This window comes from Tarenaya hassleriana, unplaced genomic scaffold (assembly GCF_000463585.1).
Source record: "Tarenaya hassleriana unplaced genomic scaffold, ASM46358v1 Cleome5, whole genome shotgun sequence".
Taxonomy (NCBI): Eukaryota; Viridiplantae; Streptophyta; class Magnoliopsida; order Brassicales; family Cleomaceae; genus Tarenaya; species Tarenaya hassleriana.
Window position 1 is genome coordinate 6121553 of NW_010967707.1, and position 13511 is coordinate 6135063.

Here is a 13511-nt window from a genome sequence, read left to right on the forward strand (position 1 = left end):
ACGGTTCCGTGATTTTTTTTTTTCACTCTTTCCTTGTTCGCATGTGTATGTTTTTTTTCCCTTTCTTCCCTTGTGAATGTGTGTAAGCAAATGGTGACACCAGCTAATTTGAGTGCAAAAGAACTGCATATTTCTTTACTATGCAATATGATGTTAAATTAATCTTAGTTGACAAAAATATTTGCATCCTATGAAAAACAGCCACTGATCTGTGTTACATTGTTGGTTAGTAGTTATGTTCATTGATCCTTACACTTTCATTTGTCTTCTGTTAGGTTCTACGTGGAGATAATAGTGCTCTAGCAAATGATATCCGGAAGGAAATGAAGGTAAAAATTTTGCAAGCCTACAAAAGTAATTTCTGGCGTATATAAATTCTGTTTGCGACTTCACATTGTTGATGACTTGATATCACAATTATCTGATTAGTAATGCATCTTTAAATATCTTTTGGGTTACATAATGATAATCAATTCAACATTCACTTAAACTCGCTATAATGCTTAACACAGAGACCAATGAACTTTGTTTGGATCTTGATCTTAAGTGTTTTTTTCAGCTAAATTGCTTCATGGATGGCATTTATTCCTTTTGAATTGATTGATGCATATTGACATCATATTTTTTCCTAGTTTACGTATTTGTATATCAATGAAAGAATTCTTGAAACTCATAATGAGGACTGCATCTATGTTTCTTTATTGTCTTAAGTGCCATTTTGATGTGATATAACTGCCAATTGACCAATTGCTGCCTTCATTTTCCATGCAGTGGTTCCAGCATAGATAACAAAACTATTTAGATATTGGAATTCTGGTAGTAGTTAATATTATTTTCATTCCTTTTGTGATAAAGTTTCATGTTATTATTCATTAAGGCGCTAAACGGGAAGTTATTGAAAGAAAAACACAAAGGTATGAGGAGAGACATCCAAAGGGAGCTTCGGGCTCTCGCAAAAGAGGAACGTAAAAGACAGCAGTTAGCTGTATCAGATGTAATTAAAAATGCCGATGTCGTGCTTACAACTTTGACTGGTGCGGTTTCACATAAGCTCAATAATACCGATTTTGATCTGGTGATAATTGACGAAGCGGCTCAAGCACTTGAGGTAGCTTGCTGGATAGCTCTGCTAAAGGTAAATACTGAACTTCGTATGGATCTTCTGTTTTATCGGATCAGATACCAGCACAGTCGTGTTTTATTTTCGAGAAGATTCAGGGCTTTACTACTGTTGTGATACACACCTATACAATATTCCGAATCAGATTTGAATCCTTTTTTGAGTCAATTATTGCTTGCTGAAAAACTAATAATTGTTATTCTAGGGTTCAAGATGTATACTTGCAGGAGATCATCTCCAACTCCCTCCAACGATCCAAAGTGTTGAAGCCGAGAGGAGAGGGTTGGGAAGAACGCTCTTTGAGCGGCTTGCAGATCTCTGTGGAGACGAGGTCAAGGCCATGCTTACTGTCCAGTACCGTATGCATGAGCTTATTATGAACTGGTCATCCGAAGAGCTTTATGATAATAAGGTGCTCGTTTTGTCCATCCACAGCCGCATGATAGCAAAAAGCTTTATTATTCTGGAAAAGAAAATGGCTAACTTAAAATTTCGTGGTAACGCCGCAACTTAATGATGCAGATAACAGCCCATTCAAGTGTTGCTTCACACACGCTTTTCGATCTGGAAAATGTGGTGAAATCTCCTTCGACCGAGGCAACACTCCTACTCGTAGACATTGCCGGGTATTCAGTGCTGTAGCTCTCTGTTCTGCTGATAAGCAGATTCACTTTTCCGGGACAAAATATAAACGAATACCGGGAACAATGTCGATATTACGATATTGTTTTCGATCAGATCAAACGGTACCGAAGGCTCCATGTTGAAAAGAAAAGAAAAGAAGAGATCTGGGACATGTATTCCATAATAACTCTGAATCTTCCCAAAATCATTTCCATTTCAGGTGTGACATGGAAGAGAAGAAAGACGAGGAAGATAGCACTTATAATGAAGGTGAAGCAGAGGTAGCAATGGCACATGCAATGCGGCTCGTCCAGAGCGGAGTTAAACCCTCAGATATCGGAGTCATTACTCCTTACGCCGCTCAGGTTTGTAAAATAACGTCTAGAATTCCCGCAAAGACGGATTCTTTCTGTTGCAACAAGCGAGACAATTCTTTCACGGGCACTTGCAGGTTATGTTGCTTAAGATGCTAAGAAGCAAAGAGGCAAAGCTAAAGGACGTGGAAATCTCAACGGTTGATGGGTTCCAAGGCAGAGAAAAAGAGGCAATTATCATCTCGATGGTCCGATCCAACGCGAAAAAAGAGGTGAACTATGTAACTTTTTTTCCAGAGTATTTCTTCGAACCGATAGAGACGAGAACTCAGCCTTCTTTCTGTCGGGGATCAGGTGGGATTTCTGAGCGACCGTAGGAGGATGAACGTGGCAGTGACTCGGGCGAGAAGACAGTGCTGTCTGGTCTGCGACACTGAGACAGTTAGCGGCGACGCGTTCCTAAAACGTCTGGTCGAGTACTTTGAGGAGCACGGCGAGTATCTGAGCGGATCGGAATACGTCGTCAACCAGTAAGTAAATCTCTGCTCTTTAAGTTTCGGAACAATCGATGGAATGAATACGCATCCTGAAGATATCACCGGTTTGTGTGTCCTGAACTCCACATTTCACTCTGCTTGCTCGTTTGGTGTGTCCGAATTTTAAAATCTCAAACCTGAATCATTTGGATTCGCAATCGAATATTCAAAATTTTTGGGTACACGAACGTTGCACCTGTACTCAGTTTTTTTTTTTTGTCATATTCACATTTTTTGTTGGATGCAGATTGTAGATATATATATATATAAAGACAAAGCACAAGAATAAATATATAAATATATATTACCAATGAACAATAATTTCAATCGTATAGAATTAAAACTCAAACAGTAATAAATATATAAATAAATATATATATACACTCTCATGAAAGGAAAGCGAATAAAACAACATGCGCTTACGTATCTATTAAGAACACAAACGTTGACTCGCTTATCAATGAATCTAGTCAGATTCACGTCCTCCTTCACCCTCGTGTTGTTTATTACCCTAAATTGCGTCTGAATTAATTTTAATAATCTTTAACATGGCATCTTTGCAACAAATGCATGCATGTAAATTCGTAATTAATTTTAAAAGCTAAATCGTCATCCGATTCAACAGCATGAGTCACGTTTTACAAATTGAACCCTAATTAGTAATTATTCGATTATCCGAAAATAAATTAGTTTGGTCGGTCCAAACATTGAATTTATAATGTTTCCCTTTAAATATTTGATGCGCCACACGATACTGACATCGTCCACTGATTGGGATTCGTGACGTTTTATCCATTTGCATTTACCGAATATTTTATTATGACAACATTATTTATTCAATGATCTGGCCATTACAAATATAATATATGTAGTAGTATAACAATAATTTATTGAAAGCATATACTGTCTTTTCTTTACCGTGGGATCTGTCCTGTGGTTATCTATCAAACTAATATTAAAAATCTCAAAGGTTACGTACAACAGTTAAATTCCGACATTTTTTAACATATGATATTATATCTGTTATATGTCAAATGCTATGTGTGCTGATTTGGTGGTGATTTTAATAACTATAAGAGATTATTATAATAGATTAATATGATATGTTATTTAATCGGTTATAGAATATCAATATGATATTTTTCTCCGTTTCTATTGTTCAACAATATGATAAAAACAGTTAAAATTTTAGATATTTTTAATATGTAATATTTTTTTAATGTTGAAATTCCCTCACCTACCTAGTATTTATCAATATAATATTCAGGCATTATTTTTACACGTTTTTCAAAAAACAAAATCAACCACTAGACTTAACAAATTGGAGACAAATAGATCCACAGGCTTCGCGCCACACATCCACATTTGCTTTGTCGTTTTATTAAGAATAAGTTGTGATACGACGCTCCATCACCTTCTCTATTTTTTTTTTCACGTCGGCTGCTTCTATTCTAAGGTGCGCCTAAAGTGCGCATGGACATGTCGTACGCATCCCCAAGCGCTAGAGATTTGACGTCACTAGCCGCCGGATTTTCGCCGCCGTCGTGTTCTTCTCCGTCGAGTCAGACCCGTCCCGTCAAGGTCATCCCTCTTCAGCATCCCGATGCGACGTCCTATCGTGCCGGTTCGCCGTCGATCCCTTTCGATATCTTCTCCGGTGTGACGGCGAAGATCAAACGCATGAGTTTGGTCGATTGGATGGATTTGCTTTTCCCTTGCTGCCGTTGGATTCGAACTTATCGATGGGGCGAGTATTTCAAGCTCGATCTCATGGCGGGAATCACCGTCGGTGTAATGCTCGTTCCGCAGGTAATCTTGATAGATTCTGATGAGATTTTCATGGTCTTGGGCTTACGGGGAAAATAAACTGAAAATTTCTGGTTTCAAAATCTCTTCGCCGGGAAACAGAGGTTTTCCAGACGATTGTGTTGCAATTACTTAATGGACAAAAGCGTTTATCTGTTCTTCCTGTTGAATCTCTTGATCATATTTTCGATTTTGGATTTTTGTTGGGTCAAGCTCAAAACAGCTGATTGATAAACAGCTTTTTTTTGTAAAATTCTCAATGTTCATAAATCTGGAGTTAATTGATGCCTCATGGTCGTCGTGGAGAACGAGTCAAAGCAACTGTCGATATCTGTGTTCATTATTATGGGAAACTACAATTTGTTGAGTAGCTTTTGATGGATTTGACCAGGCAATGTCGTATGCAAAACTAGCTGGGCTTCAACCGATATACGGCCTATGTGAGTTTAGTACATTGAGACACATACTTATCCGAATCCGTGAACTGACATCGAATCCTGATCCGTGTCTGATTCTGTTAACTTTGGGACTGTTGTTGCAGATTCTTCATTTGTGCCTGTATTCGTGTACGCCATATTCGGCTCATCTCGTCAGCTTGCAGTTGGTCCTGTAGCACTGGTTTCTCTTCTCGTCTCCAACGCTCTGGGTGGAATCGTTGATCCCTCAGATGAGTTGTATACCGAACTCGCAATTTTATTGGCTCTTCTTGTTGGAATCTTGGAATGCATAATGGGTCTCTTTAGGTAATGATAATATTCTCTATGCGCATAGAGACGAGATAAGAAGTTAGTGCTGTGTTACCAATGAGTCGTTCTTTTGTGTTTTGCTCTCAGGCTTGGATGGATTATTCGTTTCATTAGTCACTCGGTCATTTCTGGATTCACCACTGCTTCAGCCATTGTGATTGGATTGTCTCAAGTAAAGTACTTCCTGGGTTATAACGTTGCCCGGAGCAGCAAGATTGTGCCTATAGTAGAGAGCATAATAGCCGGAGCCGATAAGGTGAAACTTTCATTTCGGTTGCACAGATAGAGGAAAAGTGTAGCTTTCCCTGGCTTAGATCTTAAACTGAGATTTACAAGGTTTATGATGGTTTTTCACCTTATCTACAAAGAGAAATATGAATCCTTTTTCAGTACATTTCCGTCGAGTTGGACCCTGAGTGTTTGTAAACGACCATCAAAGCCGTGTCTGTAGTAATAATCTTTATTTCTTTTTTCTTATCAGCTTACAGAGGGTTTTGGATTTGTCACTATAAGTTGATTTACTTCTATGTTAGCTGTTGTATTGGAAATCTGTTTGGTTCAACATGCTTCCTATTTCTACTCGTTCATCCTTTTTTTTTTCTTTTGATGATAGGTGGTTATCTGTTTATTTTTGTAGTTTCAATGGCCTCCTTTCTTGATGGGATCCGGAATTCTCATGATCCTTCAAGTGATGAAGCATGTGGTATGGCCCTGTTTTTACGGTTCTAGTGGGAAAATTTGTGACCTTTCTTTCGGAAATATTATTGTTAAGCTTACGGGAGCTTGATGCAGGGGAAAGCGAGGAAGGAACTTCAGTTCTTACGAGCAGCAGGCCCTCTTACAGGAGTTGTGCTTGGTACAACAATTGCAAAAATATTCCATCCACCTTCCATATCATTGGTAAGATTACCGAAAAACGAAATACTCTTTCAATTACTATTTTTCTCCAACTTTCTTCATTGAAGTTGCATATTCAAGCATATTGTGTCACAGTAATAGCAAAACTGAACTCTTTTCAGGTGGGTGATATTCCGCAGGGCCTACCAACGTTTTCCATCCCGAAAGATTTTAGCCATGTCAAAACTTTGCTTCCGACAACAGCTCTCATTACTGGTGTTGCCATACTGGTAAGGAATTCATGACCATATACTTACATTCCATGGTATTAAGCTTTTTTTTCTTAAATGTATAACATGCAATCCCGACTTCAGGAATCTGTGGGTATTGCTAAAGCTCTAGCTGCAAAGAACAGATACGAGTTGGATTCAAATTCAGAGGTACTTTGCTATACTGTGACGACATTATGTAGGATTCTAGTACTTCTTCAAATATTTAATAGTTTTCTCCTCTAACTTGGCAGTTGTTCGGTCTCGGTGTTGCAAATGTAGTTGGTTCTCTCTTCTCAGGATATCCAGCAACAGGTAGGGTGCTCTTGAGATGTTAAAGATAGATATAATTTCATCTTCTAACATTGATATTGAGGAACGTGTTATTTTTCTCGAATGCATCATTCGTTCAGGGTCTTTTTCCCGGTCAGCTGTTAATAATGAAAGTGAAGCTAAGACCGGCCTCTCAGGCATTATAACAGGAATTATCATCGGATGTTCTCTTCTGTTCCTGACGCCGGTTTTTAAATACATACCACAGGTCTGTCAAATTACACTTTCTAATAAGTTTCATAACAATATTATGATTCATTAGGGGTGTGTGAAACTGGAGTTTTGCTTCTGATCTGAGTGTAACTGTCGATTCTTCTATTGAATTTTACAGTGTGCTCTGGCCGCAATAGTGATCTCTGCTGTTAGTGGCTTGGTAAGCTCAAGTAAACCCATCAGCATAGAAGCTCCCATGAGCGGGTGTTTTTTGGCGATTGAGGGAAGAATTCACGTATGCTTTATGTATGTTTGCTAATGTAGGTGGATTACGAAGAAGCTATTTTCCTTTGGCGTGTGGACAAGAGAGATTTTATTCTTTGGACAATCACCAGCACCGTAACTCTGTTCTTCGGGATTGAGATCGGGGTCCTTGTCGGTGTAAGTACTTACATTTTTATAGTTTGTTGTTAACATCCGACTAACCGAAAAATTCCTATTTTGCTCTCTTTTAGTAACTAAACAAGGCTATCATTGTGCAAAATACAACAATCTATACGATTCTGCAGTTCCCTTAAACGGTCTAATGCAGTTGCAATGCTCGGTTTTTCGTAGGTTGGCTTTTCACTCGCGTTTGTCATCCACGAGTCTGCAAATCCCCATATCGGTAATTGTGTTCTTTAGTAGTATGTCTCTTGTACTGCTAGTCTATATGCATATATCATAGTTATTAGTTAAGGGGTTGGAACCATCTGATTCTATGAACTTAGTTAAGCTTCATTGTCTTGATTTCTTTCCTTTCATACATGTGACAGCTGTCTTGGGCCGTCTTCCCGGAACCACCGTGTATCGGAACACGAAACAGTATCCAGAGGCATATACTTACAACGGGATTGTGATAGTCCGAGTTGATGCCCCCATCTACTTTGCAAACATAAGCTACATCAAGGACAGGTGACAGCTCATTTCTCTTCATCGTGAACAATTATTTGAGATAGTTCCCTTCTGCTATCCATCCACAGAAACTATTCACATCAATGAGTTCTCTCGAGTTGCAGGCTACGGGAATATGAAGCTGCTGTAGACCGATGCACAAAACGGGGACCCGAAGTGGAGAGAATCTACTTCGTTATTTTGGAACTTTCTCGTAAGTTCCCCTCTTTTTCCATTGCTTCTGATTCGGGCTTTTGGGAAAATACTGAAACCCTCAGATAAATGATAACGAGAGCTAATCTTCCTGGTTTCTATTTCAGCTGTTACACACATAGATTCGAGCGCAGTTGAAGCCTTGAAGGACTTGTATCAGGAGTACAAAACTCGGGATATTCAGGTATGCCCATATCATTTATCATCCTTTTCGATGTTTTTGTTTTCGAATTCATTGGTTACTGTTTCATTGTGAGCAGCTTGCGATTTCCAATCCGAACAAAGACGTCCACTTGACGCTGGCAAAATCAGGAATGGTGGAACTCATTGGCAAAGAATGGTACTTTGTGAGAGTACATGATGCCGTACAGGTCTGTCTTCAGAATGTTCAGAGATTGAACCAAACCCCCCGAACCTTTGAATCGTGCTTCTCGAGAAGATTCCGGGGCGCAAAACCCGAGATTTCATCGCCCTATGGCGATCTCGAATCAGGCAGCATAAAGCCATTGGACTCGACCAGTCAGTTGAAGCAGCCACTGTTGCCTCAGGAGCAGTAAGTCATCTGTACATAAACAGCCTAATACGCCCACTTCCTTTTGCCATTTTCAGCAAAATGGGCGATTTAGTTTCTGAGTATTCTGATTCTTTTGGGTATATGATTTGTAATATAGACTATAGTCACTGCCAATGTTCCTTTTTTGTAAAATTGAATGGCAGACAATACATAGTTAATGTGGAAAAGAAAACGAAACCATGTGAATAGTCTCTCTTCAATTCATCACCTCTCTCGTTTGCAAGAGCAAATGATATGTGGAAACACTCGTCTTATTTCAAGATAGGGGCAAGTTTCGGTTTCCTTGTTACCAATACATAGGAATATACCAAAGATGACATAAAGTGGACAGACGCATACAGAGCACAATCGCATTATTGAATAAGCACATAGCTATATGCCATGACACATCTCGTTATAGCCATCACACATTATCTTCTTCGTAGTAGCCGTTGCACAACGCAAACCCGTCCAAGCTTACGCGTTCACCTTGGGCGCCCAACCCGCAATCACGTACTCTTTTGCGGCCTTTGTTTTCTCAAAGGACTCCCGCGAGAACAACGCCTGCAAGACGACGAGATCATATGAACCGATGCCCGAAATAAAGATTTGAAATTTCAATTTACTGTATGACATTTAAGTTCTATGTCCATGAACCCTTTCTGGGCATGTTTAACCTTTTCCATGATCATTCGATCGACAACGACTCAAGCTACCGTCCAGAAGGGCATTCACGCAAAAATCCGTAAGGGTCCACTTTAGTTATGTGGTTGTAAATACTAAACAGTGATCTTTCCCCGACACCACGTGATACTTATGACTGGAAAAGTTCAAAAAAAAAAGGCACTGATATTTCTTAAGGGTCAGTTTCCAAATCGAGACAATCAACTAACGTCTACGGACATTTGCCGAATCTTTTGCATACCACCAAATATGGTTATGATGTGTTGATAAAAAAGGAAAAGAAAAGATTTTCATACACTGTGGAAAGGTAATATCAATTAGGTACCTTCATGTAGTTGCGGACATTGCTCAAGCTTTCAGGAACAGACCAGTTCTTGAAATGGCCGAGAGCAACCTCGAGGTGGTGCAGCTTCGGTGCCAAGCTCAAATCCACTGCAGTCACTTTCTCACCAGCAACATATGGACCCTGTCCCCATGTTCTCGGAAGGATCAGTGAAAATGTTCTTGAGGGACACAAAAGAAAAGCAAAATGGGCAATGCCTCATATTACTAAACAATGATTACATGCGCCTTGAGATGATCATCTAAGGCCTTCAATTCATCGAGCAAGGCCTTCTCAGAGCCATCATTTGCGTCCTTGCTCTTTAGGAACGTCACGAACGAGCCGAAGATCTTAGATCCCCTGCCGTTGTATGAACCGGATTAGTAATCGGTACAAAACTTTTCAGCAAAATGATTTCAAAACGACTCTTTCCAAGTACAGGAAACAGGTTCTTGTAGCACTAGCATCATTTAAGAGCTGCAAAAGCAGAGATACAGACGGGTAGAGATTGGAGCATACACAGAGGCAAGCTCAGGGGGAGTCTTGAGAGAAGGTTCTGGATGCTTCTCCTCGATAATCCCGACAATGACATCGGAATCAGGCACCCATTTGTCCTCGGACTTCATCACCGGAACCTTTCCCTCCGGGTTAACATCCAAGAACCTATAAGCAACCCAAACCCAAGCCATAAGAAGTATTCACGTAATTCAATGAAAACCGACACGGCCAGTACACAACGAACGAGGCAAACAACGAGATCGACATTCCAAGACGTATTCATCGTTTCGCGTAACAAAAACAGCAGAGATCTCAATCCTTTACAAAACGTACCACTTGGGTTTGTCGCTCACGTTGATCAGATGCATCTTGTAAGGAAGATTCTTCTCCTCGAGAGTTAGAAGAACCCTTTGGCTAAATGGACCTGGGAAACACATATCATCAGGAAATTCCGCAAATTTACGGATCAAAATCAACACCCAAATCGTGAAATCGAAACTGGTGTAAATGTAAATCCGATAACGGATGAGTGAGTGAGAGAGAGAGAGAGAGAGAGAGAGAGAGAGAGAGAGAGAGAGAGAGAGGGTACAGTCGCCGAGAACATCCGGAGCACCAACAGCAGCCTTCACGCACACTTCGATAGCCATATTTTGATTCGAGAGATTGGCAGAGACGGAAGAATGATTTTCGGTGTTCCACTCTTTGTGAATTCTCTGATTCTGAGAGGAAACAAAGATGCGTTTTAAAGAAATTCTAGGCTGGTTGGGTTGTCAATGGTCACGCACCACCGTAAATAATTTTAACGTATTTACATCCACGCCCCTTTAAAAAGGAATTTACAATATTTACTCCCTTAGTTAACTATTATTTATCATAGTCCACTACTTCATATTCCAAAAGATATTTCGCTATAAATAGTAATTATAATATTTAGACAAAACAAGCTCTTTAAAAAGATTCATTTTAAAATTCAACTATCTATATCTCCAAATAAAATTTTAATATTTAAAATATATTCTAAAAATTTCTAAACTATTAAAAAATCATTTTTAACTTCCAATCATTGATAAATTTGTTTACAATATAAATTTCTATTATATATTTATTTATATATTTTCAATTAAATGTAAATTATAATATAATAATAATATAAATTGCCAAATTAAAACTCGAATGGTAAATAATAATAATTATAATAGTTTTTCTAATTTTCATAAATATTGATATTTATTTTCATTTATAGATAACTATACTATAATTATATACCGAATATAAAAATTGATGACAATTAAATTGGAAAAGGTATTAAGGTGAAAAAAGAAAACATACTAATAGCGAAAATGATTACAAGTGAAGGGAATTGAAATAAACGATATTAACTTATTTTAGGTTTAGGATGGAGGATGTTTTGGACACATCCTTCCCTTTTTTAGATTGTACGTACCAAAATACGAGATGAAGTGGTGTGTATAAATACCTTTTCATAGAGTATATAATATATTTGATCATTGAAATGAATATTTTTTACTAAAAAAAGGAAAATATCTTAACAATCAACTTATTTTCCTGCCTCCTCCCAACTTTTTTGGATTTATTTAACTCTCTCTTTCTATTAACGAAACATTAATATTTTAAATTGTAATCTGCCATATTGAAACCAAAAGAATATAACCCGAGAAACTAAAACATTAACTATTTTATAGAATTATGAAGTTATAAATGTCTATTATCCAACAAGTAGTGATCCAATGGATGAGAAGTGACAAAATCACCTTTAAAATCTTGGATTCGATTATATTGGTGGAGAATGGTAGAATTTATAGATCAAAATGAACTATATATATAGAGGTTGATCCCGAATTTAGGGAGAATATAATCGGATCGAAAATTTGAAAACCATCCGGCTTATAAAAAAAATATACAAATGCATTTTAATTTGGATATGTTTGAAATCTCCTGACAGAATGGTCTCCGTAGCCTTTCGCATTCTATTGTGTTAACAAAATGCATCCACTATTCTTGGCCTCAACCTAAAACAAAGTAAAATATTTATATTTCCATTAGAAAACCACAACTAATATATTTGTCAATTTTTATCCGTTACTCGAACTCATGTAATTTTGAAACAAAATCAATTATAAAAAAAAACAGCTCTCAAATCTATCCAGAACGTGCGAGATATCTATTAAAATATCAATATTTTTTTTTTAATAATTGAAATCCAACGTTTCTAAGTTGCTGACAGGCACCTGAGGAAGGCTAGTGACGTGGCACTACTTTCTCCACAGATGGAAAATGTGGGACCCTTGACATTTTACCCTTCTGAAGAATCTATCTTTTTGTTAAAAGTGTTCTAGAAGCTCCTTGTCTTTACAGTTTGTTTCCACCAAATTAGAATTTCGGATTTGATTCGACTAATTTCGCATTTGAATAATATTAACTCCAAATATTTTAGATTTGCTTATAATTTGATTCCGACATAGATATTGTAAATGCTTAACTAAGATTGTGCGAATTTTTATAAGTTTTCGTTCGTTCTGATCCATTTAGCATGCCTCAATATTTGGGTTTATACCCTATGATTAATATTATATCTTCATAAAACTGTTTTTCTACATTCCTGTAAATTTAGCTCTCTTTTTTTTTCTTTTTCATTTTACTAATTTTAATTTATCCTTACCATTAAAACCATAAACTATAAAATCCTTAACCCCAACCCCTAAATTCTAGAACCTTAAATCTTATCATATAAATTCTAACCCCTAAACCAAACCCACAATTAAAATTTCCAAATTCTAAATTCTGAACACTTAAATTCAGTGTTTATGTGATATAAGATTTAAAATCGGTTTAAAATGTATAGTTAATTAATAGGGTAATCTTTAGAGATTAGAGTTTAGAATTTGTGATCTAATGTTTAAGATGGAAGGTAAATTATGAATCGGAAAATAGGAACACAAGAGAACATAAAAATAAAATAAAAAATTGACAAGTGGCGGAAAGATATTTAGGAAAAAGTTTTTAGTAGGATATATATATAGTATTATATTCATAAAATATATCAGGTAATTAGTGTTTTAAAATCAGTTATATGGCATGTGGAAAACAGAAATCGATGATTAGATTGATATACACATTATTCAAATAAGGAACGCACTTGCCATATGCTTCTAATATCATCGATTAAATTAACTGCTGATTTCGGTGGAAACAAAAAAGAGTTAGATAAAATTCATAAGTATGTTTTCTTAAAATTTATTTTTGCACGATTTTAGTTTTTTTTTTTTTAATTTGACGTTCATTTAACAAAACTATTCGATTGAAAATTATACCCAAATCCATTTTATAACAAAACTATTCGATTGGGTATTATTCGGTTGGGTTTTGTATAAAATGTCTAACCGAACTCGTATTTTTACCCTTTTATATATGCTTATTATATTTTTTAAAAACTTGACAATCCAAATGGTATACCCTTAAGCCTAAAGTTCAATATATCGACTTAATTGATTGACAATTTGGAATGATGGGAAGAATTGGAACTGTTTCTTCGTGCATTCTTCACGCTCT

The 13511-nt window shown here is 37.1% G+C and overlaps 4 protein-coding genes across 5 annotated transcripts in view; 2 read left to right on the top strand and 2 right to left on the bottom strand.

Annotated features, from left to right (window-relative positions):
• The window catches only part of LOC104827302 (DNA-binding protein SMUBP-2), a 6060-nt gene extending 3254 nt beyond the window's left edge, over positions 1-2806 (top strand). For both annotated transcript variants that reach the window (XM_010560458.1, XM_010560459.2), the window contains 7 exons: positions 276-329; positions 878-1135; positions 1326-1532; positions 1643-1746; positions 1965-2109; positions 2196-2330; positions 2413-2806. In XM_010560458.1, the coding sequence (XP_010558760.1) occupies positions 276-329; positions 878-1135; positions 1326-1532; positions 1643-1746; positions 1965-2109; positions 2196-2330; positions 2413-2592 (1083 nt within the window). In that variant the 3' untranslated portion in view covers positions 2593-2806. The remainder of the gene's footprint in view (positions 1-275; positions 330-877; positions 1136-1325; positions 1533-1642; positions 1747-1964; positions 2110-2195; positions 2331-2412) is intronic.
• A 1161-nt stretch (positions 2807-3967) lies between these two features.
• On the top strand, positions 3968-8770 carry LOC104827306 (sulfate transporter 4.1, chloroplastic-like). The gene is made up of 17 exons (XM_010560464.2): positions 3968-4403; positions 4792-4840; positions 4942-5143; positions 5234-5402; positions 5784-5849; positions 5939-6046; positions 6166-6273; positions 6358-6423; positions 6507-6567; positions 6666-6793; positions 6917-6958; positions 7063-7179; positions 7354-7405; positions 7554-7692; positions 7797-7885; positions 7992-8068; positions 8145-8770. The coding sequence occupies exons 1-17, from the start codon at positions 4068-4070 to the stop codon at positions 8439-8441; spliced, it is 2106 nt and encodes a 701-aa protein (XP_010558766.1). The 5' UTR covers positions 3968-4067; the 3' UTR covers positions 8442-8770.
• LOC104827305 (glutathione S-transferase DHAR2-like) lies at positions 8694-10676 on the bottom strand. Its single transcript, XM_010560462.1, has 6 exons — positions 10531-10676; positions 10275-10365; positions 9963-10106; positions 9686-9803; positions 9447-9587; positions 8694-9001 (listed from the first exon to the last, which is right to left on the bottom strand). Exons 1-6 carry the CDS (start codon positions 10586-10588, stop codon positions 8915-8917), a joined length of 639 nt encoding a protein of 212 aa, XP_010558764.1. The 5' UTR covers positions 10589-10676; the 3' UTR covers positions 8694-8914.
• Positions 10677-13399: 2723 nt separating this feature from the next.
• Positions 13400-13511, bottom strand: part of LOC104827307 (ankyrin repeat-containing protein ITN1-like) — a 1722-nt gene continuing 1610 nt past the window's right edge. The window contains exon 4 of the mRNA XM_010560465.1: positions 13400-13511. Within this exon, the coding sequence (XP_010558767.1) occupies positions 13444-13511 (68 nt within the window). The 3' untranslated portion in view covers positions 13400-13443.

Bases quoted from the DNA above. Each gene is read 5' to 3' on its own strand.
- LOC104827305 (XM_010560462.1), bottom strand. From the start codon at position 10,588: ATGGCTATCGAAGTGTGCGTGAAGGCTGCTGTTGGTGCTCCGGATGTT. The intron at 10,366-10,530 runs GTACCCTCTCTC...TGTGTTTCCCAG, and splicing joins TCCGGATGTTCTCGGCGACT to GTCCATTTAGCCAAAGGGTT. The intron at 9,588-9,685 runs GTAATCATTGTT...ACATGGGGACAG, and splicing joins ATGATCATCTCAAGGCGCAT to GGTCCATATGTTGCTGGTGA.
- LOC104827306 (XM_010560464.2), top strand. From the start codon at position 4,068: ATGGACATGTCGTACGCATCCCCAAGCGCTAGAGATTTGACGTCACTA. The intron at 4,404-4,791 runs GTAATCTTGATA...GGATTTGACCAG, and splicing joins GTGTAATGCTCGTTCCGCAG to GCAATGTCGTATGCAAAACT. The intron at 5,403-5,783 runs GTGAAACTTTCA...TTATTTTTGTAG, and splicing joins TAATAGCCGGAGCCGATAAG to TTTCAATGGCCTCCTTTCTT.